This window comes from Mytilus galloprovincialis, chromosome 2, assembly GCF_965363235.1.
Source record: "Mytilus galloprovincialis chromosome 2, xbMytGall1.hap1.1, whole genome shotgun sequence".
NCBI lineage: Eukaryota > Metazoa > Mollusca > Bivalvia > Mytilida > Mytilidae > Mytilus > Mytilus galloprovincialis.
The window spans coordinates 64,507,736-64,534,611 of NC_134839.1; the positions used below are offsets into that span (position 1 = coordinate 64,507,736).

At 32.4% G+C, this 26,876-nt stretch overlaps 1 protein-coding gene across 1 annotated transcript; it reads right to left on the minus strand.

The window, feature by feature from the left end:
* Positions 1 to 25,738, minus strand: LOC143064115 (uncharacterized). The gene is made up of 10 exons (XM_076236695.1): positions 25,595 to 25,738; positions 24,022 to 24,234; positions 15,031 to 15,170; positions 13,546 to 13,681; positions 11,399 to 11,539; positions 10,371 to 10,583; positions 8,752 to 8,895; positions 8,017 to 8,085; positions 1,619 to 1,697; positions 1 to 497 (listed from the first exon to the last, which is right to left on the minus strand). The coding sequence occupies exons 1-10, from the start codon at positions 25,617 to 25,619 to the stop codon at positions 122 to 124; spliced, it is 1,536 nt and encodes a 511-aa protein (XP_076092810.1). The 5' UTR covers positions 25,620 to 25,738; the 3' UTR covers positions 1 to 121.
* Positions 25,739 to 26,876: the final 1,138 nt, after the last annotated feature.

Sequence of the window (26,876 nt, forward strand, 5' to 3'; positions counted from 1 at the left end):
TTTAAATGATGACTTTATTATAAATAATGACTTTATTATAAATAATGAATAATTTATTAATTAAGAGATTCAACCAATGGCGTTACTTCTAATAATGCATTTGTTTTTAAATAACGATATTTTACTTATCATTATTGGTTTCTTGATAATTTTGTTGTATGTCACACTTCAAAGGTAGTGTAAAGTAATTTTCACTAGACAGACATCTGTTCCTTGTTAATGGTCCAAACTGTAGTACATCATAATCGGTGGTGATGTCAGAAGTTCTACTATATACCTGGTAGTCAATGTCGGACCTGCATGAAACATACTTTTCACGTTCGGAATGCTGTACTGATCCATTGAAAGCCAGACAATCATAGTAGTTATCGTTCTTGTTTGTTGTCAAATTTCCCTGTGCGCATGTATTCAAGCTAATGGTATTATACACACTTTCCTTTTCTAGTATAAAATAGAAATGCTCTGGTTCCAAGGGTTGTACTTGCCTTTTAGATCTCCTAAAATACAACAATATGGATATATTGATTGCTTGATCGTTGCATGCATCACGTTCAGTGGCAAATATCTAAGCGCACACAAAGGATCAGAATTTAAATTCAATTATTGATAAATCCAATAGGTGCATATTTCATTAATTTAATTTAACCGGGACTAAGGACTGGAGATTTAGCCAACCTCAGTAAAAATAAAACACAAAACCGAGCATATCTAGACAAGATACAGATATTTGCAATAGATGTTTGAAATACAGCCGACAAACTAAGGCTAGGGATTCCCCATAGAGGTGTTGCTAAATATTAATATTGTTTTAAACGGAAGAGATAATGAAACCCTTGAGACAAAAACAAAAATATTTTTTCATATTTCTATTTGACGTGGATGCGTATTTATACATCACGCCAATCAAACTGATCAGGAGGAAATGTATATTATCATATCATTTAGAAATTATAAAGATGCATTTTTTCAAATCAGAAAATTCTTTTTGAGACATTAACACTAGAAGGTGACGGCTTTGTTGTGAAGTCATTCTGTTTTTGAAAAACTGGAAAATATGCAACAAAATCAGAATCATTAAGTTCATGTCAAATATCGTATATTACTAGTATCAAATAAGTACATGCACACAAGAGGTAGGTGCCTGACAGATCTGAAAAGTGTTCAGACGATACAAATCTTAAGTTCATTTCAAATATTGAAAAATCTAAGTCATCGGTAACCAGACAGCACATGTAGATATCTGATAGATCTGAGAACTTATATCTGATAGATCTGAGAACTTATCACTGCAAGCTGCTGACCACACATGAAGTCATTCTGTACAGGTGAACGTTAGAAAAGTGTGGAATATATTACCGAAGGAACACGATGAACCTCCCCATTTCATATGGAGAGGATAATAAAAGACACAAATCAAGTAAAGTAAGAAAAATGAGGAAATTGCATTAACTCCAAAATAAATGATTACAGGTGCATCGATAGGGTAAGCGTATACAGTATAAAATGTATATGCTTAAACGCTACTCACTTTTTCGACCGAGTTTTTTTTATTATAATAATAGCAATATATTAAATATTCACATTTTTAGTAAATCATCAATTTAGATTTCCTACTTACCGTATGTATTTACAGCAACACAAAGTAGTGACTACAACACAGACTCCAATAATCGATGCAACAACCCCGATGAATAAATCTAAAAAAAATATAAACATGATTAGTGTGAAATAAAACAAATGATTGTCATTTTAGCTCACCAGTCCCAAAGAGCAAGTTTGAGCTGTAATTGTTTCACTTGGCATATGAACGCAATCTGTAGTCTATTTACACGTAAAAAAATAATCCCCTCTATAAATTCTGGACCAAAAAGAGGCAAACCTAGCCACAAAAGTCATCATCACTGGAGTATCTTGACCAGTTTAAAATATATATCCGATAATTCCCTTGTCAACCAAAATTAGGCTGCATTTGCGTAAAATCCAAATACTTGTTAATATCTTGAAAACTATCATGAATATTCAAATATGACATTGCAAAATGATGCTTCTTTTAATCACAATTGTGACTAGTCCGAGATTACTCTGACGTCCAACGGCTGTTTTGCAAGACAAGCTGGGGCCGTGGGACGTCAGAGCTCGTCCCATATCAAAAAGTGGATATTTGCCCACCCAAAATAGATGCGCTGCTTCGTCGCTTCTGGTGCCGATTGACGGCCTTGGAATTATATAAATCGGGCATCAATCTGTTCATTTTTCATATATCTCTTCATTTATGTAATTTCACCTACCTGACAACCTTTACTTTCTCATAATTAGACAGTTTTCACAGTGACCCATCGATTTCGGCATTTTGCCTTTCATTTTCAAAGATTATCACGTGACCACGAGAAAACAGTGATGATTTATGCAAATGACCATTATGTAACACCTCGTTCATTTACAATGCAAGTTATCTAAATGTCCGAGAGCTTCCGATTGTAACTTGGTCGGAACTAAATGCTTCATATCGATCTCCTGTAAAGGAGGTGGAAAATCGTGGTTGGCTACTAAATGTTAAACATCGATCTCCTATAAAGGAGGTGAAAAAACATAAATATTTGCATATTTTGAGTCTCGAGACCACGAACTCTCTCGTAACTTGACGTCCATTTGAAAGTGAAAGTCAAAATGCCGAAATCGATGGGTCACTGTGAAAACTGTCTAATTATGAGAAAATAAAGGTTGGCAGGTAGGTGAAACTTACATAAATGAAGAGATAAATGAAAAATGAACAGATTGATGCCCGATTTAATAATTCCAAGGCCGTCAATCGGCACCAGAAGCGACGAAGCAGCGCATCTATTTTGGGTGGGCAAATATCCACTTTTTGATATGGGACGAGCTCTGACGTCCCACGGCCCCAGCTTGTCTGGCAAAACAACAGCCGTTGGACGTCAGAGTAATCTCGGACTAAATTGTGACAGGACTCTATAAAGAAGTAAATGTTTTAAATAACGATGTGTTTCTAAATAAACTTATCATAGATACCAGGATTGAAATTTTGTATTTGCGACAGACGCGCGTTTCGTCTATAAAAGACTCATCAGTGACGCTGGAATAAAAATAGTTAAAAAGACCCAACTAAAGTGCGAAGTGGAAGAGCATTGAGGACCAAACATACCTAAAATAATTGCCAAATACAGATAAGGTAATCTATTCCTAAGGTAAAAAAGCCTTAGTATTTTAAATGTAAAGTTTTGTAAACATTTAATCTATAGTTATGACTATATCAATGATAATTCATGTCAAAACAGAAGTGCTGACTTCTGGTCATCTTGATTATCATAATGGGCAGAGATAAACTGTAAGTAGCAAATATGATCAGAAAATATGATCTAGAAATAGGTCAAAATGACCCAAATTGATAGTTGACTTCTTAATGTAGTTAATTGTATTGTCGTTTTGATATAAGTTAAAAAAAAAAAACTTTTGTTTACGTTAATGCTAAAAATATGCTAGTGGGAGATACAGAGGAACAGTTCATTTGTATATTAATAACAAAATTAAAAACCAATTCTTCAGAGAACAATTGAAGGTCTTTCCACCTCGATAATAAAAATGAAATTTAAAAAAGGAAGTTAGAAAATGTCACTCCTTGTTGATGTAATTTGGTTTTTCAAATTGATATAAAAAAATAAGATTAATAGATATATGCAGAAGACTTAATTGTTTTATCAAGAACATAAAATAATTTTTAGCAAAGGTCAAAATCTAGAACGTCAAATTGACCTTTGACCTTGACCTCAATTTCAAGGTTATAGGTCAGTGATTTCAAATCAAAAGACCCCAGGTCAATCATTTGTATGGTTGGGAGAAAAACTGATTTCAAATACATAAGGGGAGAAAACTCCTATAAGGGTTAATCAAAACACTTCGACTGAAATAGGTTGAAGTTGCGCCTTTTTATAAACAGTAATTTGGCAAACAAATCATATCATTATCTGTAACAGTTTCTTTTGAATAACGATAACAAGCAAAATTCAAAATTTATAACATGACCTTGACCTTCGACCTTGATTTCAATTTCAAGGTCCTAGGTCAGTGAACTCAAAACAGAAGACCAGAGGTCAATCACTTGTATGGTTGTGGAGAAATACTGATTTGAAATACATAAGGGGAGAAAACTCCTATAAAGGTTAACCAAAACACTTTGACTGAAATAGGTTGAAGTTGCGCCTTATTGTAAACAGTTATTTGGCAAAAACATCATACCATTTACTGTCACAGTTTCTGTGGAATAACGATAACAAGCAAAATTCAAAATTTAGAACTTGACCTTGACCTTTGACCTTGACCTCAATTTCCTTCAAATGGACCAAGGACTTCATATCAAAAGACTTTAGGCCTCTACGACTTATAACGTATGAATTTATCCAACAAATCGCCTATCTTAAATTTTCAAACGGAAATAACTCCCATAAGATGTCTTCCGATCACTGTAGTTAAATAAACCAAATCACTCTTAAGAGTAGACGAACAATTTGGTGAAAACAGTTTGCTAAAATCTTTTACGGTTTTAGAGATATAGCGATAACAAGAAAAAGGGGACGCGGGGAGATAACTCCTATAAGAATAAGTGTTCGGTCACACAGGGTGAGTTTTGAAACCCCCATTACTGTACAACATCATTGGCAAAACAATTCATTCGATATGTTGTAAGACAAAAAAGCATCTCAGACGGCAGAAGAAAAAAAAAAAAAAAAAAATAATCAGAAGAAAAACAAAAGGTCTTTCCACGAAAAGTGGAAAGACCTAATAAGATCTACCAAATAATAAAACTAACAAATATCCTCATTCCACTTCTTATTATAGTATAATTGCCCCAAAATAAAGAATTTTGACCAATTTTAGTGTGTTTAACTAAAATCTTAAAAGCTGTAATAGATATACTGAGACTTGAACAAAAACAATATCAGCAACACATATTTACAAAAAGTCAGTATGAACGAATTCGCAAATAGACATCGTATATGAGTTGTTGCCTCATATAATTATAATGTTAACTAGTTTCTTCTTTGATGTTTATTTCTTTTAATGGTAAACACAAAATATGACCAGAAGAAACATTTTAATTCTAATTATATACTGCGAATTCTGATGCATTATCTTATACTATAAAAATAATCATTACAGATACCAACATTAAAATTTTGTACGCTAGACGCGCGTTTTATCTACAAAAGACTTAATATCAGTGAAGCAAGAACAAAAAAAAGTGAAAAATTCCAAGTAACGTACATAATATATTATACTATAGTGACAGAAGCACTAAATTGTGCTGTTTATAAGTGCAACCAATAAACCTATGTTGAACTTGAACGTTCGTAGGTCACAATTTAATAATAAATTTTGACCGAAATGTCTTTATTCGTGACAAATTTAGATCTAAGTCATTCACTGCTAAATGTGGTTCTATTTCTAGAATAGACATGCAAAATGGCAAAATAAATCGTTTCTTATAAACAAAGGATAATTATGTCGACATCTGTCAATTACAGTCTTATGTGGGGAAAGGTAGTGTATCGGGCTATTATAGACTGTAAGAGACAGGCAATAACCATCATATATAACCTACACGCAAACCAATTAAAATATTTTACCACAAATGAAATATATTAATTAATTCCAAAAGAAAAACAGTTCTATTTGTTGAATATATAAAACAGATGCGAAAGATACCTGCAGAGGGACAATCAAACTCATAGATCGAAAATAAACTGACAACACCATGGCTAAAAAAGAGAAAGACAAACAGACAAAAAATAGTACACAAGACGCACCATAGAAAACCAATCTCTTAGCAACACGAACTCCACCAAAACTGGGGATGATCTCATGTGATCCTGAAGAGTAAGCAAATCCTACTCCTAATGTGACACCCGTCGTTTTACACATGTTATTACAAACCCCGTAAACAGTCTTATTCGGTATGTCAAATTAGTTAAAAGTGAAGGGGATTATAGTTACGACATACGGAACATATCCGATATCATATGCGAAACGGTTATTCCATTACGATCAACCAATTGTTATATAGCGTCCGTAAAATTTACAAAGGTATGATTTCATCTTCATCATTTGTAACTCTTGGTTTAATAGCTTCACTCTGAGCAGCAACCCTGTATCAAGATAGGAAATACAAACCCTGGAATATCGTATCAATGGGGAGATACATATTCTGTATGCAGGTGCTGCTGGTATATTGTTACAAAGAAATGGAAAGTTCACAATTGGGAAGCTATAATAATCTCTTTTGTCGTAAAGTTTTGTTGTCAACCGATCCTCATTGTCAATTTCTGGGTGAAAGTCGTGATATGAGACTGACTATACTGTATCTGTTGTATCCTTTATCTATAATTCGATGGGATAGATTTCGTTCAACATACTAGTAGTCACCGAATTTTGAATTATATTAAGTGAGAGAACATCATCTATATAGCGGAAAGTAAAGTTTAGGAATATTTCTAAGACTGACTATACTGTATCTGTTGTATTCTTTATCTATAATTCGATGGGATAGATGCGTTCAACATACTAGTAGTCACCGAATTTTGAATTATATTTAGTGAGAGAACATCCTCTATATAGCGGAAAGTAAAGTTAAGGTGGTACCCAACACTTTCACTAAAATCAATTTGGCTCGTTTAATTTTCATAAAATTTTGACAAAATATTTACTTTGAACCCTTTGACAAAAATATGAAAATTTCAAAAAATTTGAACCAACCGTTTTATCAGAAAAATTACACTGGTTATATAGCAGTTTGAGAAACTCCTATTTTGATCATTGAGATGCTTAATATTCCCTGAACTACACAACGTTATTAAAACGTTTAGCTGATTTTACAGAGTTATCTCCCTGTAGTGTTAGGTACCACCTTAAGGGATATTGCTAAGGTGTTATCTTTCTACATAAGAAATTCCTTTATAAATATAGATTCTTACATTGATACGAGTGGATTAACGGATTTATCTAATCGAGATAGTTAAAATTTATAATTTAAATATCGAGATCAGATAAATCCGATCATCCACGAGTAACTATGTAAGAATCTGTTTCTTTAATGATTAAAAAATAAATTTTCTTCTTTTGTCAAACGAAAACCCCCCTCGAGTGCCTTTCACATTCCTATTTCATTAACTACTGTTAGCAAATTTTGATTCATCCAGTTAGCTGAAGAGGTTATGACACTTAAAATCATCCAATGATCTTTTGAGATCACCGGCAACCACAAGTTGATTATTTTTTTTATACAATGGGTTCGGAAAGGGATAAATTTCCATAGAATTAGAGAAAGTCAGTTTCAGACAATTTTTTGGTTCAAATCAGAGTGATACTTTACACAGTAGGATTTATTCCTTCCTAATACAAGGCACTTGTATCTACGTTCACTTGGCCATTCTCTTTTATGAAACAAACCAATACCAACTCTCCCAATTTGTCTTTTAGTTTGGAATTAAAAATTCTTGTGTAAAGTATAGATAAGTCAAATGTTTTAATACTATTGCAAGATGAAAGAGTCTTAGATTGTTTGTACTCTAAAAGATCACGCCACCTCTAGAATAGGCAGTTTCACAATAACCTTGAACCCGGGCTTTAATTGCTGATAAAATTTATGTTTATAATTTAGAAAGAGGTTTCTTGGAGCACTTGGAAGACCCAGCAGTATACTGTTGTGTGTAAGGATACTTATTAGTATGTAGTTTAGGTATCCAATACAGTGATGGAAAATCCAGTTCTTCCTCTTTGGTTGAAATTCCAAAGGAACATATAACAAACCTATAATTATTCCTGATTTCCTCTTTGATAAGTGTCGTGAGGGTATTTATGTTGAGTTTCCAAGTAAATTGTCAATACCTAACTCATTTATTAAGCAGTTAGAAAAGGCATAATAGAAATTTCATTCTATGGCTTTGGTGTTTTGTAACAAATACTTACCAACGCTCTAGACGAGTAATGTACTCCTTAACTACTTACCAAAATCAAATATTTGGTGCATTACTTTTTCATGAGTTAAGGAAACAATATCCTGCGGTGAATGTAGAGCTAGAAAATATTACAACATCATTTGAAAAATAATATACTAGTTCACCGAAGAAAGCTACATGTTTTAGTGTTCTTGATCTAAGATGTTTAATAAGCGGATTTAGGCAGCTGTTTTGTTTGGAAAATTCATACAGGCAACACTGTACACATTTTTTTCAGAACAGTTTTATTTTAAGTAATTTTTAAATTGAAAAGCCGAATTCAACCGTTTTAATCGTCTGGGGGAAAAGATTGAATTTAAATAAATTTCAAATCGAGTAACAAATTGGTAATACATGTCAAATTCATGTTTTGAAATCATCAACAATACGTCATGACACGAAGCAAAAAAAAAAAAAAAAAAAAAAAAAATCAAGACCGATTGCAGCCTTTTCTTCAAAGATCTGACAGAATAAAGTTACTGTATTCATACATCTTTTACAATAGATAAAAAGCTCACCCTTTTTACAAACAAGGGTTGAATGGAAATCTTCCCTTCAACTTTTTATTGACCGTCGTATGTTGTGTTCTTTTGTTTTGTTTTGTTTTCTTGTTCAATGTTATTTAATGACCTTTGCATATATACTTTGTTATTGCGGAAGTAATGTCATACATGGTATTTTATAAATTTGTAGATTCATGTTTTTACTTGATGCGCAATACGGATCTATAAATAAGGTAACCAACCTGAACTACATAGAAACGGATGATCTTCCCCACATGGTTTGGCACGAATGGACCATTCATCATTTCTCTGTTCAAGAGATAAGCATCCCGTTCTTCTTGGATCACTTTCTTCATACCTTGGTAACACATCATTTACTCTCCTCCCTTTTGTTTATAAAAATAATAGTATTCATGTTGATACATCAAAGATACAATTTCTTATATGAATATAATGTAATGTGCATTAGTAGCAAATTTTCTTTACTATATCAAAGTAAACGTTTGGAAAGTCATAACTATCTTAAGGTTGCACTTTGTAAATACAGCTGCTTCTCAAACCACGCCTCTTTTGGGGAGATTTAAAATATTCATAGAAAATTAATTTTATTTACATACTGGTTCCCATTTATGATCTCTGTGTTCCATCTCATAGAGACATAACTTGGGAATGTTACCAGTAAATATACATGTGCAATTTGTTTATATTGAAATCTGTGGTAACCTTTTATTTGAGGTAGGGGTAATTAAGAAAATTTGTGTTAGTTTAAATTGTGAGAAGTTCAGGGCATATAAACGTCGAAAATATGCCACACAGCCCTATATTTGACCTTTGAAAAAAATTGTAGTGCATATGAACTTTCAATTCTAGGATGAGATTTTATTCAAAACTTCATAGTAAAATTGGTACAGTTTTAGCCGTAAAAGGAGTTCCTATAGGAAATTGCATTGTCAATATTTACAGAAATGAAACCTTAACATGGAGAGCAAGACAAAATAATAAAACATTAGAGGGATAGTCAAAGCTGTTAACAGTTCGAATCATGCATTGATTTGATGTAGTTTTTTTCACACATAATTAATGGTCTTCTAGTTCGTTTATCTTTATACTCGTGGTTAGTTTGCGACGGAGTGTTTTATCGAACATGTTTTTTTTTTTATTTTGTTATGTTTTGCCCATGTTTCCTGTCCTTTTACGATCTGTGAATTTATTGACCCTTTCGAATTTGACCATTGAGCCAAAAAATGAGTGTCGTCTGCAAGCAGGTTATTGTATCCTTTTGCAACACACGATACCAAGTCCACTTGTGACATGAGTGTGTTTTACCTAAAGCTTGAGTTTTTAGATACATGTATAATGTATTCGTTTTAATCCTTATCTAATAACACAATCCTGTTCGTCTCATTCGTATACCTTCAATTCACTTTTAACACATCTACTTGCCATATAATTTCAGCTGTGGGTTTTATTTTGTGCTAAAAACCACAAAACATTATATGTTTATCTACCTATATGCAAGAAACATGCACGCAGTACACTTGTGTCATGTTATACACGAACACTAACAGGTCTTTATTATAAGCAGTAATCCAGTTGTCGAAAATTAAACCCATTTGCACTGATTTTCAGAATTTGCAACTTTGGAGATAACAATCGTTATAGATATTTATAAAATGAGTCAAAAGTAAAAAAGTAAGTGAAAGATGATCAACTTCATGATTAGGTATCAATGTATAAGGATTATCCCACGTCCCAATTTTTAAAGCAATGACCACTTTCGGGAAATAGCAATAATTCATTCAAGGGAAAATATACATACAAAAGAACTGTAACACAACCATATTTGACAATTTGTACATACCATCAATCCATTTTTGTCGTATCCTGGTCAAGGAAGTCCAAAATGAAGACCCACTTAAGGTCACATTATCTTCACGAATTAAATCTTTCCCAGCTAAATGACCACCCATACCTCTACACCTCCTTACTGCTTCAAACCATGTTGTTTGTTCTGGAGACATGTAGTAGCATGGCAATGTCAGGCTGTCTCGGAATTTACATATGGTTTTATCAACTAAATTAAATAATAAAAAGCAATGTCAGTATTGACTCCTGGGGAAAGTAGTAACATATTTCAGTTATCTTTCTTTTAACACGAATTAAGCGTTTGTTTTAAAGAAATATTTTGAGGATGTAACATTTAACATTTACTAATCTAATATTTTAACATTTACTAATTTAACATTCAACAAACCTAATAATTAGAAAGCCAGGAATGCGGTAATGACATTGTAAAACAAATAGCAAAATAAATTTTTGTCTGGGAAGTTGGAACCATAGTTTCTTAAAGGAGAGGCGAAAGGTCCAAAAGGGATATTCAAACTAATAGTCGAAAATAAACTGACAACAACATGGTAAAAAGAACCCCCCAAAAAAGGAACAACATTACATGACACAAAGGTAAGTAAATCCTGCTCCACATATGACACTAGTTGTGTGGTTTGCTCATGTAAGTACAACTCTAATGATACGTCTAATTCGGTAAGGAATAATTTCTTTATTGATAATAAATGTTGGAAATCCGGATAACTGATTTATGACTGTCGTTTTCTTGCAACAATAGTGTCTGGCATACCAACATTGGACAACCGTTACATTGTCTAAACCAACATGGAAATACAAATACATATTGCACTTGCATTAGTTGGTACCAATTTTCTGTGTGTACACAGTTGAGTATTTGTATTCGAAGGACGTTAAGAACAGCATACAACAATGCAAAGATACTCTTAGAAATGACCTTATCAGGGACTAACACTCACAGTTCCCCGAAAATTTCAATTAGTTTCCATTGTTTTGAAATGACAATTAAAGAATTTAAAATCTTACATATTCTGCATATGTATTTATGTTCAAATCTGCATCGATCTTGGTGCCATATCAGTTGTTTTTCGTTATCCTGAGTTACCCAAACACAGTCTTCTCTTTCACTGGCGGTATGTGGCTCATATATCTTCCATTTTATACTATCTAAAGCGGAATTAGATGGAATGACATGTCAGCCATACAACAATAATGTAGCTTTAAAAAGTTCGAATACAATAGCAGTACCGAAAATACATTTCATCATCGGATGAGGAGTTTCAATTCTATCAGCATTAATAATGTGTTTTTTAAATTTGTACATGGGTTTTCGATTCATATCAATGAATAATTATTGTTTGAAACTGGGGACTTATGTTTTACATATATGAGTGCTATTCTGATAATCTTGTTATATTTCTCCGATTCCTTAGTTTTTTCTTTCCGTTAAATTTCAAACATTGATATTCAAATGCTGCCAATATGAAATCTAGTTTAACGTTAGTGTCTATAGCTATCAGATGTAACTACGTACATGTTTTTCTTTAAACTTTTAATATTAAGTGTTCCTGGTGAAAGTTGATACAGAAACTTGAGTCAATTGCGATTCGATATGTTTTATAGGATTTATATATATCTTTATCAAAATTAAAAAGACGAAATTGTCATAATCATATGATAAACATATTGTAAGTGTTGTGATTATTTATGGCCACGTGACACTTGAAGTTAGTTTGATTTTTATCTGGCAAAGTTGCAACACCATACGCAATTCCGAAACTTGCCAGTCAATAGTTTTTTTAGTTGATTTCAAATGTTTGTAATTAATTTTCACTATAATATTACACATTAATGATTTTCCTTATTCTTGTTTGCGTTATGCTTTTCTTAACGGGTTTATATTTATTATAATGAACATGTTATTTGATTGGTTTACGCTATTTATTGATTGGAATTAAGTTTTGTGGTCATCTTTCTTTTTGTTTTCTATTTTGTCTCCATTTGAAGGCTTGTAAAATAGAATCATGCTTGAACAAAACATACAATTTTAAACATATCACTTGATTAAACTGTTTCAAAGCTTGCATACGAGATCATACGGAAATATTTGTTTTGGTGCTCCGGTTGAGAGTTTCTCATGATTTTTAAATTGATGAAAATATGATTATTCTAGCAGGTACTGAAATAAAATTTTGTACACTTCATAAGTAAATCATGATATTTGTAATATACTTGTTTTATCTATTTCGGACGGTAAAATGATATTTAATTGAGATTGTCCTCAAGCTATACGGACAACCCTCGTACATGTTGTTTTATATCTGATTTTAGACCACATAGGCAATAGAGGAGGGTTGTGAGTTAACATTACCCCTTGATGTTTCGTTACACAGTAGGGTTATCTGGTCATGTGATGTATATTTTTGTTTGTCTTTTGTTTTTTATATGTAGGAGAAAATTGAGTGGTGGGCGGTATGTTGTGCTGACCAATATATTTGGAAACTCCTGTATTTTTTGTATTTAGAATTAACCATATATCAATTGATCTGCATTAATAAATATATTCAATAATTTTGGTATGAAGTATCAAACTACCACTATTAATTTTTCTAACAACTTTTTACTTTTTTCAACGTTTCTAAATTTGTAATGAGGTTCCAATTAAAAAAAAATAGAATATGTGGTATGATTGCCAATGAAACCATTCTCTTCTAGAGACCAAATGACACAGAACTAGCGAACTAGCAAGGTTAGCGACTGTACTATGTTACTTTTCGGCCTTTTAACGAAGAGCAAAACCCATACAAATATGATATACAGCATCAAACGACGGCCTCTTAACGAAGAGCAAAACCCATACAAATATGATATACAACATCAAACGACAACTACAATAATTGATTTATCCTGAATTGGGATAGGCATATACAGAATGTTGTTGGATTTAACAGGTTTCTGGGCGCGCCAACCTATACAATTGCTTTAATTTACGTTGTATCTATATAGGATGTAATTTTGTTTAGGTTAATGATTGGTTGAACCCAATACAATGTACAAATGTAATGCGTTTCGTCATACTTTTTAAAAGTCATTTCATTATATTTTTCACTTAGAGGCACCCTTAAACAAACTTAAAGATCTGACTCTGACTTATTATATTGAGGTTAATATACCGTCTGTTCTGTATACTGTTGTCATTTTTGGTCCTCCGCATTGATAATTCTTGTCTCCAGGACATGAAACGTTGCATTTTATGTCCACATCTTGCTTAACATAATGAAGATTATGATAACAAAGGCACTTCTTTCCCTACGAAAAAAGTACACACGAAATAATTTCCATTGTTGTTAAAGAAGTCCCGAGTACTTTTAACTAGTTTTCGGTTTCTCTTCGCATTTTCATATTGACAGTATTATTTTTCTTACATGTATGTTAACATTGTTGTTTTCAGGTTAATGACTTTATAAAAAACATTATTAGTACATGTTGTCAATCTAAAATTACTTCTCCACAAAAAGTCAACTCATATCCAAAATAATTTACCTATAATATATCTGTTTGTTTTGTTCACGCATAGTTGTCAATATAATGGAATTTGATGCGACTGTCATACAAATGAAAGGTTAAGCTAGCTATAAAACCAGGTTCAATCCACCATTTTCTGTATAAGAAAATGCCTGTACCAAGTGAGGAATATGACAGTTATTCTTCATTCGTTTGATGTGTTTGAGATTTTGATTTTGCTATTTGATCAGGGACTTTCCGTTTTGAATTTTCCTCGTAGTTCAGTATTTTTGTGATTTTACTTTTCATATACACCTTTTAATATCAGAAAAGCGAATAAACCGGAGTAAATGTTATTCTCTAGATTCTTTTTCTTTTATTTTGTTGAGCAGACAGTAACCTATTGGGATTAACAGCGATGGTACACATTCTTGTGATTTGATCAGAAAAAAATGGATGAAACGAGATTATTGTGTATACGCAAATCAGATTTCACCACACTTAAATAAAAAACACACACAGGTAAACAGACACGTGCCTGTGTAACTGGTTCTCAGTTACTGGAAACAATTCAATACTACATGTAGTAGTATGTTTAGTACCGGTTTACTTGCATCTATGCTTACATTGTATTATTCATCGGTAATGCCAACTATAGTTTCGGAATTTACACTAGTTTTGATTTAATTTAAAGAGGATTTCATCTACTCAATGGCTAAGTTGTTAATTCTAGTTAGAAAATCAAAGTACAATTATGGCCAATCCAGAGAGGCAGTATTTAACATCCAAGTAGTATTTTATGTAGTACAGAGTGTACATGACTTTTTTTGTACCTATTTCAAAGTTAACATAGCCTTTTCCATATAAAGTCAAATTATTTCCAACGTATTTCAGACAAAACCAAACTGTAAAGTTGTATTTGAATATTCAGTTGAAATAATTAAAACCAAAGTTTGGTTTACTTCTCATTGTTGGTTATTGCAGCGAATCAATATTATTGGGACCAAGAAATATAACATTCATTTTGTAACCTGAGTGTCATAATTTAGAATAAATCAAAGTCTTTTTAAAAGTTGTTTTCAAGTTGGGTGTCTAAAGGCGATAAAGATGGAATGGTTCTCATCATTTACTATCTAATTTTAAAACTAGCTTACTGATAATCCAGCGAAAGCACTTTGCAAGTGGTGCTTACAAAAACTAATGCAGAGTGTTGGTTGGTTTTCTAGAAATCTTTGCGAATTCTTTAACTCAGATTGGAAGCATCCTATCGGTTCATCTACCAGTCTTTTCTTATCTGTAAAAAAGTGATATTAAAGTAAAAGGTTTAATCCGAGGGTATATTTAAGTTGAGAGGGAAAAGTGATTTTGGCGTTTTCAATTATAGTTCACTTGTTTATAATAATATGACTTGAAATAAACTTATCATAGATAACAGAATTGAAACTTTGCAGCCGAGACACGCGTTTGTCTGCAAAAGATTTCCAGTAATACTTGAATTAAAAAAAAAAGCCAAATAAAATACAAAACATAGGAGAACTAAGGACCCAAAATCCCCAAAAGTTTTACCAATGACAATTGATTTCCGAACTAAATTTTTTCAGTAAGTTTTTCTCAGAATGGTTAAATTTCAAGAAGACCTACTGGGCAAATAAGCCAAAAGTAATCTTGGGGTATCCAATTTTTTAAAAACAATCTGATAATCCAGAAGACCAAGGTTTAATAAAGATAGACAAAATCTGACATGGCAAAAATGATACTTGATCTTCCTACTGTCCATGTATATCTAAACTGTCAGATAACTTCTATTAGAAGATTTTGTCCTTTAATGAAGATTTTCTTACAATTTCCTTTTCATGTTTGCCTTTTATCATGAAAACTTTAGTTTCAAAAGTTATCAGCTAGGGAAGGTCTACAAAAAAGCGACTCCTCATTTTGGACGCTTTAAATGACGACCATATTTGTGTTTTGGCTATTATCTTGAAAAATATAAGAAATAGAGAGAGACTTTAAATGGTCAACATAATAAGTTATACAAGGTCTACAAAAAAATATGGTTGAAATTGTCAGCGGACTACTTGAACGATTAATGTTCTTAAATAACGAGTTTTTACGATTTTGCATATTTTTGGTCATTATCTTAAAATCAACAATAAGTGGGACAAAGATTATCAGTAAGACCTTCAAATACATCAATATAGCCGAAATTGTTTGGCGACTCCTGAATTGAAATATTGTTTTCTTTGACGATTTTTACCATTATTAGCATTTTGTCTATCATCTTGAGAACTCTAATAGACAGAAACTTTGTCTATGTAGCAAAATTTATAAGGAAGACTAGCTTTATTATATTATAAAAGTATGCTTATATCTAAAGTTAATATGGTTGAAATCGTTTGTCAAATCCGTATAGCACTTTTTAGTCATGACCGAGGATTTTTGTTTTTGCGTTTTGGACAAACACTACAGAAGCAGAAGAAACCTCAACCTTCAGAAAATATCCGCAAGATAAGATCTATAAATAAGTCAAATAGCTGAATATATCAGTTTAGTCCCAACAGGAGTTCTTGTCATGAAATACTGATGATTTTTACCCATTTTTTTGGGCTAAAACCATACAAGAATGTCACAGCAAAAATGATTAGCAAAACATAATTTTAGACATGAACTTTATTCTAGTCTAGTGTCATCAATACAAGAGGGACGAAAGATACCAAAGGGACAGTCAAACTCATAAATCTAAAACAAACTGACAACGCCATGGCGTAAAATGAAAAAGACAATCAAACAACAGCACAGACGACACAACATAGAAAACTAAAGAATAAACAACACACCAAAAAACTAGGTGATCTCAGGTGCTTCGGAAAGGTAAGCAGATCCTGCTCCACATGCGGCACCCGTCGTGTTGCTTATGTGATAACAAATCCGGTAAATATGATAGTGGCCATTGTTGAAAATGTACATACAATGTATATTCAGGTGCTCGACACAGGCTCTTTATATACTTTATATTCGTTATTTGTTTTAAGTATGTCTAATCTTCTTTTGACTTTGGTTGTTTTTTGTTTTTGTCATGTACTTTAAATTTGTAATTCAGAGTTGTGGTCTTTTATTTAACCATTTGTAATTCAGAGTTGTGGTCTTTTTTTTTTAACTGTTTGTAGTCAGAGTTGTGGTCTTTTTTTTAACTGTTTGTAGTCAGAGTTGTGGTCTTTTTTTTAACTGTTTGTAGTCAGAGTTGTGGTCTTTTTTTAACTGTTTGTAGTCAGAGTTGTGGTCTTTATTTAACCATTTGTAATTCAGAGTTGTGGTCTTTTTTTTTTAACTGTTTGTAGTCAGAGTTGTGGTCTTTTTTTTAACCATTTGTAGTCAGAGTTGTGGTCTTTTTTTTAACTGTTTGTAGTCAGAGTTGTGGTCTTTTTTTAACTGTTTGTAGTCAGAGTTGTGGTCTTTTTATTGACTGTTTGTAGTCAGAGTTGTGGTCTTTTTTTAACTGTTTGTAGTCAGAGTTGTGGTCTTTTTTTTTAACTGTTTGTAGTCAGAGTTGTGGTCTTTTTTTTAACTGTTTGTAGTCAGAGTTGTGGTCTTTTATTTAACCATTTGTAGTCAGAGTTGTGGTCTTTTTTTTTAAACTGTTTGTAGTCAGAGTTGTGGTCTTTTTTTTAACTGTCTGTAGTCAGAGTTGTGGTTTTTTTTTAACTGTTTGTAGTCAGAGTTGTGGTCTTTTTTTTAAACTGTTTGTAGTCAGAGTTGTGGTCTTTTTTTTAAACTGTTTGTAGTCAGAGTTGTGGTCTTTTTTTTTAACTGTTTGTAGTCAGAGTTGTGGTTTTTTTTTAAACTGTTTGTAGTCAGAGTTGTGGTCTTTTATTTAACCATTTGTAGTCAGAGTTGTGGTCTTTTATTTAACCATTTGTAGTCAGAGTTGTGGTCTTTTTTTTAAACTGTTTGTAGTCAGAGTTGTGGTCTTTTTTTTAAACTGTTTGTAGTCAGAGTTGTGGTCTTTTTTTTTAACTGTTTGTAGTCAGAGTTGTGGTTTTTTTTAACTGTTTGTAGTCAGAGTTGTGGTCTTTTTTTAACCATTTGTAGTCAGAGTTGTGGTCTTTTTTTTTTAACTGTTTGTAGTCAGAGTTGTGGTCTTTTTTTTTAACTGTTTGTAGTCAGAGTTGTGGTCTTTTTTTTTAACTGTTTGTAGTCAGAGTTGTGGTCTTTTTTTTTAACTGTTTGTAGTCAGAGTTGTGCATGGTCTTTTATTTATCTGTTTGTAGTCAGAGTTGTGGTCTTTTTTTAACCATTTGTAGTCAGAGTTGTGGTCTTTTTTTTAATTGTTTGTAGTCAGAGTTGTGGTCTTTTATTTAACCATTTGTAGTCAGAGTTGTGGTCTTTTTTTAACTGTTTGTAGTCAGAGTTGTGGTCTTTTTTTAACTGTTTGTAGTCAGAGTTGTGGTCTTTTTTTTTTAACTGTTTGTAGTCAGAGTTGTGGTCTTTTTTTAACCATTTGTAGTCAGAGTTGTGGTCTTTTTTTTTAAACTGTTTGTAGTCAGAGTTGTGGTCTTTTATTTAACCATTTGTAGTCAGAGTTGTGGTCTTTTTTTTAACTGTTTGTCGTGGTCTTTTTTTTAACTGTTTGTAGTCAGAGTTGTGGTCTTTTTTTTTTAACTGTTTGTAGTCAGAGTTGTGGTCTTTTATTTAACCATTTGTAGTCAGAGTTGTGGTCTTTTTTTTTAACTGTTTGTAGTGGTCTTTTTTTTTAACTGTTTGTAGTCAGAGTTGTGGTCTTTGTTTTTAACTGTTTGTAGTCAGAGTTGTGTTTTTTTTTTTAACTGTTTGTAGTCAGAGTTGTGGTCTTTTTTTTAAACTGTTTGTAGTCAGAGTTGTGGTCTTTTTTTTAAACTGTTTGTAGTCAGAGTTGTGGTCTTTTTTTTAAAACTGTTTGTAGTCAGAGTTGTGGTCTTTTTTTAACCATTTGTTGTCAGAGTTGTGGTCTTTTATTTAACCATTTGTAGTCCGAGTTGTGGTCTTTTTTTAACCATTTGTAGTCAGAGTTGTGGTCTTTTTTTTAACTGTTTGTAGTCAGAGTTGTGGTCTTTTTTTTTAACTGTTTGTAGTCAGAGTTGTGCATGGTCTTTTATTTATCTGTTTGTAGTCAGAGTTGTGGTCTTTGTTTTTTAACTGTTTGTAGTCAGAGTTGTGGTCTTTTATTTAACCATTTGTAGTCAGAGTTGTGGTCTTTTTTTAACTGTTTGTAGTCAGAGTTGTGGTCTTTTTTTAACTGTTTGTAGTCAGAGTTGTGGTCTTTTTTTTTAACTGTTTGTAGTCAGAGTTGTGGTCTTTTTTTAACCATTTGTAGTCAGAGTTGTGGTCTTTTTTTTAACTGTTTGTAGTCAGAGTTGTGGTCTTTTATTTAACCATTTGTAGTCAGAGTTGTGGTCTTTTTTTTAACTGTTTGTAGTCAGAGTTGTGGTCTTTTTTTTAAAACTGTTTGTAGTCAGAGTAGTGGTCTTTTTTTAACTGTTTGTAGTCAGAGTTGTGGTCTTTTTTTAACCATTTGTAGTCAGAGTTGTGGTCTTTTTTTAACTGTTTGTAGTCAGAGTTGTGGTCTTTTATTTAACCATTTGTAGTCAGAGTTGTGGTATTTTTTTTAACTGTTTGTAGTCAGAGTTGTGGTCTTTTTTTAACTGTTTGTAGTCAGAGTTGTGGTCTTTTTTTTTAACTGTTTGTAGTCAGAGTTGTGGTCTTTTTTTAACCATTTGTAGTCAGAGTTGTGGTCTTTTTTTTAACTGTTTGTAGTCAGAGTTGTGGTCTTTTATTTAACCATTTGTAGTCAGAGTTGTGGTCTTTTTTTTTTAATTGTTTGTAGTGGTCTTTGTTTTTAACTGTTTGTAGTCAGAGTTGTGGTCTTTTTTTTAAAACTGTTTGTAGTCAGAGTAGTGGTCTTTTTTTTAACTGTTTGTAGTCAGAGTTGTGGTCTTTTTTTTAACTGTTTGTAGTCAGAGTTGTGGTCTTTTTTTTAACTGTTTGTAGTCAGAGTTGTGGTCTTTTATTTAACCATTTGTAGTCAGAGTTGTGGTCTTTTATTTAACCATTTGTAGTCAGAGTTGTGGTCTTTTTTTTAACCATTTGTAGTCAGAGTTGTGGTCTTTTATCTAGATTTTTTAGTTCAGAGTTGTTGTTTTTATCTAGCTATAATTATTAGTCAAACTTGTGGTCTTTTATTTAGGTACTTTAGTTCAGAGTTGTGGTTTTATCTAGCTATGTTTGGTCAGAGTGGTGGTATTTTAACTAGCTGATTTATTTCAGAGTTATAGTTTTATGCAGATAAAAACCATTTCACTATGAAATAAAGGTACACATTTAAAAGTGTGAAATATTCGTATACTAGTACTGTGGAAATATCATAGTTCGAGTGTAAATATTCCATTCACTTGTATGTCGGTGGAAATATTCTTTATAAAGCACAAAAATGTAAGTATTCACCTCAGAAGCTAACAAAACCTTTAAATAGACTTATTAAGAAGGGATATAGTTACGACTGTTGTCAGGTCATTAAAGATTGCATATTTTAGCGTTAATAATAGACATGTTACAAAAAGGTATATTTTCGACGCTGAGGTTGACAAATTAGACTTTAAATTTGGGGACGGTGTCAAAACATTGATAATTATAGATTTAAACAGGTAAAATTTGAATTCTGCACGTTTTGGTTACTTCAAATCACATTTATCTAGAGTCTCATTATGTAACATCCTATATGACAATTTCTTTTGTGTTATCATTGCTGGCAGGGGCAGATCTAACCAATTAAAAAAGGGGGATTCAAACCATATGTCTCCATTCAAATGCATTGATCGTTCAAAAAAGGGGGTTCCAACCCCCAGACCCGCTCCCCTTTGATCCGCCACTGTCCAGCCTATCGTGACATGAAAGGCTAGACAAGGGAGGGCTTAGAGTTATACAAGTTCAATCGATTCCAAATTGATAACATAAACATAGTACTAAGCTGGTTAGATATTAGTCAGTTTTATTTGTTGTATTACAGTTTCTGACAAAGTTCAACCTGTTGCTCCACTTATCCCACACAAAGCTCTTTAGTCTGATTGATTAGTCAGTCTGGTGTCTCCATAAGCTTCCAATGACTGAAAGTTTTTAAGCGCCTTGTAGCGTATTCGACATATACCCGATACTCTGATATACGCAAATATATTTATATTTTAATATTTTCTTTCTTTCTGCTCGTGGTTTAGCTCTAAGTTGATGGCGCCTGTAGCGGATAAAGAGGGGCGATCGACATTGATAATTTTTTTCCCGCTAAGATGACAAGATTCTGGGGGGAATCGAACTCCAAACCTGGTGTAATTAAAGGCAATAGATTATACTCTTGGGCATCATTTTGGTGTCCTATATATGAAACCACTTCGAATGAATCTTAGATGATTTCTGTTGTCCACAATCACCTATGTATGAATGCAATGTCCGCAAAAGATGGAGTTAAGGTGTAAATGCAAAGTTATTATGCAATGCTTTTGAAACTCTGCAGGGATGTTCAACCGGTTAGTAGTGAGTCATATTTTACACGAACCTCTTATCGTTCTGAACATGCATGAACTATTTGCCACTGGACGTTAAGCAACCAACAATCAATCAATCACAAACCCAAAAGAAAATGATAATTGAGCTGAGACTGTTTAAATTAAGACAAAGTTGGAAGGACATAAAGGAAGAAAATACATGCCTTCGCCGATATATGACCGGGAGTAAATTTTCTTAAACTATTATGCAACAAGTTTCAAGTTGAGATTGCAAAATAATCGTATTTTAGGTGTTTTAAAACATACCCCGTTAGATAAAAATGTAGGTGGCAAACAACTGGATCAAACTACATACACTCCTTTGTTTGCTTTTCATAACTATATAAAAATAACCGTTACATATATATATTCACAAGTAGGTATAAAACAAATTATAATACTTTGATTATTTGTAAGGTCTATTAAGGACTAGCCGAAGAATTCACACACTCCGTCACCCCCCCCCCCCCCCCCTTCCCACATCTACTGCTGCAATTACATGACCGTACCCCTCCCCCACCATTTTTTGCATTATAGTTTCTTAAAAAATATTATGGAATTTATTAATATAAATTTCTTATATTTCTTATGGTACAAATGTCATTGAATATTCATTCCATACGAATCAGTCAGGAGTCTACTTCGTCAAAATTATCTCCCCATTACGCCAGTTCATTTTCACAATCGTAGAAATGGAAGACATTGTAGGGATGACGCGCTACCAATATTGCTCTTGGAAACCGATAAATCTATCCACATTGCACTATTACGATCCTTATATGTCAGTTGTATTTTAAAAGACAAATGTATCAACTAGCTAATGAGCATCAGTTAATAATCTTGTCTGCATTGATTCAACTTAAAACTATTGTCTGATCGGTTGTCAGGTGAAATTTTCGAAAATTCATAAACATTTAAAAAAATTCTAATTAAATATTTCGTGGAAGGGCAGACTAGATTTTTTTAGTGAATGAAGACTATAAACCCTAGTAATCACACACAAACAATTAGAATTTTTCGAAGATATGCATTTTCATCATCCAACTTGAAAGACTGTCGTCAAGTACTTTCAGTAAAAAAATAGCTATTCGAACACACCTTCTCTGTTTTTGTGACTCATTAGATAGGTATTTCACTTGACCCATATATTTCATCTTTTAGTACTGTGATTTTTTTGTGTTATAAAGTCAACCTGTAGCTTTAATATATAAAAATGATAGAATCTGAAGCGAGACGATGTATGAAATATTCTTACTTTGTACGATATCAAGACAAAATACTCATCTCAAACACGCCCTAACATAAAAAGGTGCACTCGATTTTCTCTTTTTGATACAATTGTTACCCATTTTTTGGAATTTTTTCTTCAGTCACATAATGGAAGGGCAGACACGAAAATTACTGAACTAATAGATTGATATGTTTTCCGTCCGTGGTAATTTTTTCATAAAAATCGGAGGTTATGCATTTTCTTCATCCAACTTGAAAGATACCCATGTCGTCGACTTGATATCTAATTGTTCTGCTTAACTATGTACTAGATAAATTGAAAACTTATGCAAATGGTGTTTTTAAAATAAAACACCTCGCAATTGAGAAGAAAATTGCAATTTTGTTTGTTTCTATTAACTTTTAAAAATTTTGTCACTATAGTAAACAATACAGTAAACATTTATCGCCTTCTCTAACAAAGAGCTTCGATTCTTTTGTTCTATTTCAACCTGGTTTTCGACTGGAATTGCCTCCAAAAGGATTAATGCAGTTTTTAAATTATATTCTATGTATACAGGTAATATATTTTGTGTTTTGATACAGTCCCCACATTTAAAATGTAATTTGTCAACCTCAGCGTCGTGAATATACCTTTTCGTAACATGTCTATTGATTCACTTATATGGTCTTTGCATCGGAACTAAACACATTTATTATTAATAAACCAGTTGTTGGCATGACACAGGTTATGTTCTTCTCATATATGTTATGATTGTATGATACTTAACCCCTCACGGGGAGGATTGTGCCTGATATTCATATGATGAAGACATAATTTTTCAATCAGTTTAATTGGAGTCTGGAGCTGGCATGTCAGTTATCTGCTAGTAGTCTGATGTTATTTATGTATTTTTGTCATTTTGTTTATTTTCTTTGGTTACATCTTCTGACATCAGACTCGGACTTCTCTTAAACTGAATTTTAATGTGCGTATTGTTATGCGTTTACTTTTCTGCATTGGCTAGAGGTATAGGGGGAGGGTTGAGATCTCACAAACATATTTAACCCCGCCGCATTTTTACGCCTGTCGCAAGTCAGGAGCCTCTGGCCTTTGTTAGTCTTGTATTATTTCAACTTTTAGTTTCTTGTGTACAATTTGGAGTTTAGTATGGCGTTCATTATCACTGAACTAGTATATATTTGTTTAGGGGCCAGCTGAAGGACGCCTTCGGGTGCGGGAATTTCTCGTTGCACTGAATACCTGTTGGTGACCTTCTGCTGTTGTCTGCTCTATGGTCGGGTTGTTGTCTCTTTGTCACATTCCCCATTTCCATTCTCAATTTTACACTATTTAAGCTATAAGCATACCATTATTCCACAAGAAGAATTTTCTTCTTTCTTTTCCTCCAATCCAAAAGGTTGCATCACCAGAAATATTTATTTTCAAAGTAACACTATTCAATTCATCCAGATTTTGTATGGTATACAAATGCCTGCCGATATCGGAACAAAACTTGTCGGCACTGTCCCAACTAGTCTGTGTCCAGTTAACCAAAACTGAATTTGATGACATTATGGAAACTGTAAAATAATAACAACACTGTATAAATTTGGTTCGTCTTATGGTACTTTTGCTGAATAAATCTTCACCAGATAACATAAATGAAAGAAGATTAGGTGTGATTGCTAATGAGATAACTCTTAAAAAGAGACCAAAAGACATAGAAATTTACAAAAAAAGGTCACCGTACGGACATTAAAAGTAAACAAAGCCCATACCGCATAGCCAGCTATATGAAAAATAACGACATAATGTATGTTCAAACAATGAATGAAAAACAAATATATAACACAGCCACAATCGACATCCACTGAATAACAGGCTCCTGACAAAGTTTTTACCACAAACTATGAAAGCTTAGGATGTAGAACTTCTTGCATTCGTGAGGAAAAGTTTTATAACCAAATTAATTCCACTTGAGGTCAATGTGGCTTGAGAAAGTTTAATTCCATTGACTCTTAATAATGTATAAATCAATCAACCAATAATTTAAGAAATATATAGAGAGGAGAAGATGTGGTATGATGCCAATGAGACAACTCTCCATCCAATTCACAATTAATAAAAAGTAGACCATTATAATATATTATCAGTATGGTGTAAATCATGGTATTACTGAAGCATGTCTATGTCATTAAATTAATAAATTCGAATAATTTGAAATATTTACTCCTTTGATGATTTTAATGTCCATAAATATCCATACATTTTTAAAAGCTATAAAAAGATGTAGTATATGTATGAGTGCCAACTCTTCATCCAAGTCACAGTTTATAAAAGAAAACAATTATAGGTCAAAGTATAGTCTTCAAGACGGAACCGTGGCTCACACCGAACAGCAAGCTATAAAAGCCCCCAAAACTTACTAGTGTCAAACCAATTCAAACGGGATAACCAACGGTCTAATCTATATAAAAAACGAGAAACACTTATGAACCACATCAACAAACGACAACTACTGAACATCAGATTCCTGACTTAGGACAGACCTGTGCAAACAGTTGCAGTGGGTTTAAACGTTTAACGGTACCAAATCTTCACCCTTTCTCTATGCCTTCATAATTGTTGATAAAACTATTTTGGATACTGAATTTCCTGAAGCATATAAGCAGATTAATTGTGTGAATAACCAAGTTCGGATAGAAAAAATCCTTTTTTGATTAATTTTAATTATATCAAATTTAACCATAATTTTGTGTAAAATTTTTTTAAAATGAGTACTACATGCATTTGCATTACAGCTCTTTATTTGTTGTTGTCTTTTACGCAAACAGACAGTAGCTTTTTTGTCTTATACCTTTTTCGTTCTTATGTATACACTTTTGTAACACACGAATTTTGATGTTTCATCCATTGGTATAGCAAATGTTAAAAACTTACCTAAAAGTAGAATAATTTTTTCCATTGTTATATAAAAGTTCTAACTCTGTCATAAATTAATAGTGACTACCAATACATTGTTTGTTTATTAGTCAGTAATGTATTATTATTTTCGACCGCACACGTATGACTTGTACATCTTGAGTGTTACTTAAATATACACGGTACTTACAATTTTTAACGGAAACCGTGTCTTATGACCAATATAGATGAAATGCAATAGGTTTTAACCAATTAACCTGCAAACGGATATCAGACATAAACACTTATGTCTATAATATATCCTTTAGTGCACAAATACTCTAATACCAAAAACATTTTTCTTTTCTTTATAGTTTTTTTAATTTTTTTAGAGTTTAGTGTGACGTCCATTTCCAATAAACAGGTACACATGCTTGTTTAGAATCTAGCTGAAGCTCGCCTCAGAGTGGGATATTTTCTCGCCGTGTTTAAGACCTATTGGTGGCATGGCTTGTTTTCTGCTTTTTGGTCGAGCTGTTGTCTTTTTTATATTGATTCCCAATTTTTACTCTCAAATTTTTAAATTGAAAATGAAGATATTATTTTTTGTCAAATTTTATTCCCTCTGAAGCTTACATTCAATGAATTAAAGTTAATTGCAAGTTCCTGGTACAACAATACCAATCAAGTAAGCTGACTTGTTTTTACATAAATCAGTCTATTAGATTTCTCGTTTGAATTATTTTATATATGTCATTTCGGGGCCTTTTTTTGCTGATAATGCTGCATGGGTTTAACTCATTATTGAAAACCGCACAGTAATCTTTGGTTATTAGTTTGTCATTTCATCTCTTGTGATTAGTTGTCTCATTAGCAATCACAACAAATCTTATAATAGTTTATTTATATTTAAAGTAAATTTAAAGCTTGCGAAAATAGGAAAGCAAGGCAAAATTTGAATATTGAAAGTATCCCATTGCTCAAACTTGTTATAATATCACAGGTTCCATTTTTGTTTGTTATTTCGGACTTTTCGAAACCAGTGTAATTTTTTATATAGTTGAAAATAAGCACAAGCACGACATGATAAGAAATTGTTTTCAAATGGAATGTCAGCAATCTTAATTTAAACTTACAATAAAAAAATGTCTGTAAATGCTGGATGTTGCTAACTCATAGAAAGCATTATTTAGTCATGAATAAATTAATTCAAATACCTCGATTCTATACAAAGCGTCAAGTTAATTCATAGTTCTTGAGTCAGACATTTCAAAGCTAATTAATTTTAAAATTAACAACAAACTTTAGGGAAAACATATAA

What these genes read in the sequence shown, in the direction of transcription:
- LOC143064115 (XM_076236695.1), bottom strand. Translation starts at nt 25,619, where the DNA reads ATGGAAAAAATTATTCTACTTTTAG. An exon ending in AAAAATTATTCTACTTTTAG is followed by an intron (nt 24,235 to 25,594) that starts GTAAGTTTTTAA and finishes ATTATTTTACAG; the next exon opens with TTTCCATAATGTCATCAAAT. An exon ending in GCACCAAATATTTGATTTTG is followed by an intron (nt 1,698 to 8,016) that starts GTAAGTAGTTAA and finishes TATTTTTTTTAG; the next exon opens with ATTTATTCATCGGGGTTGTT.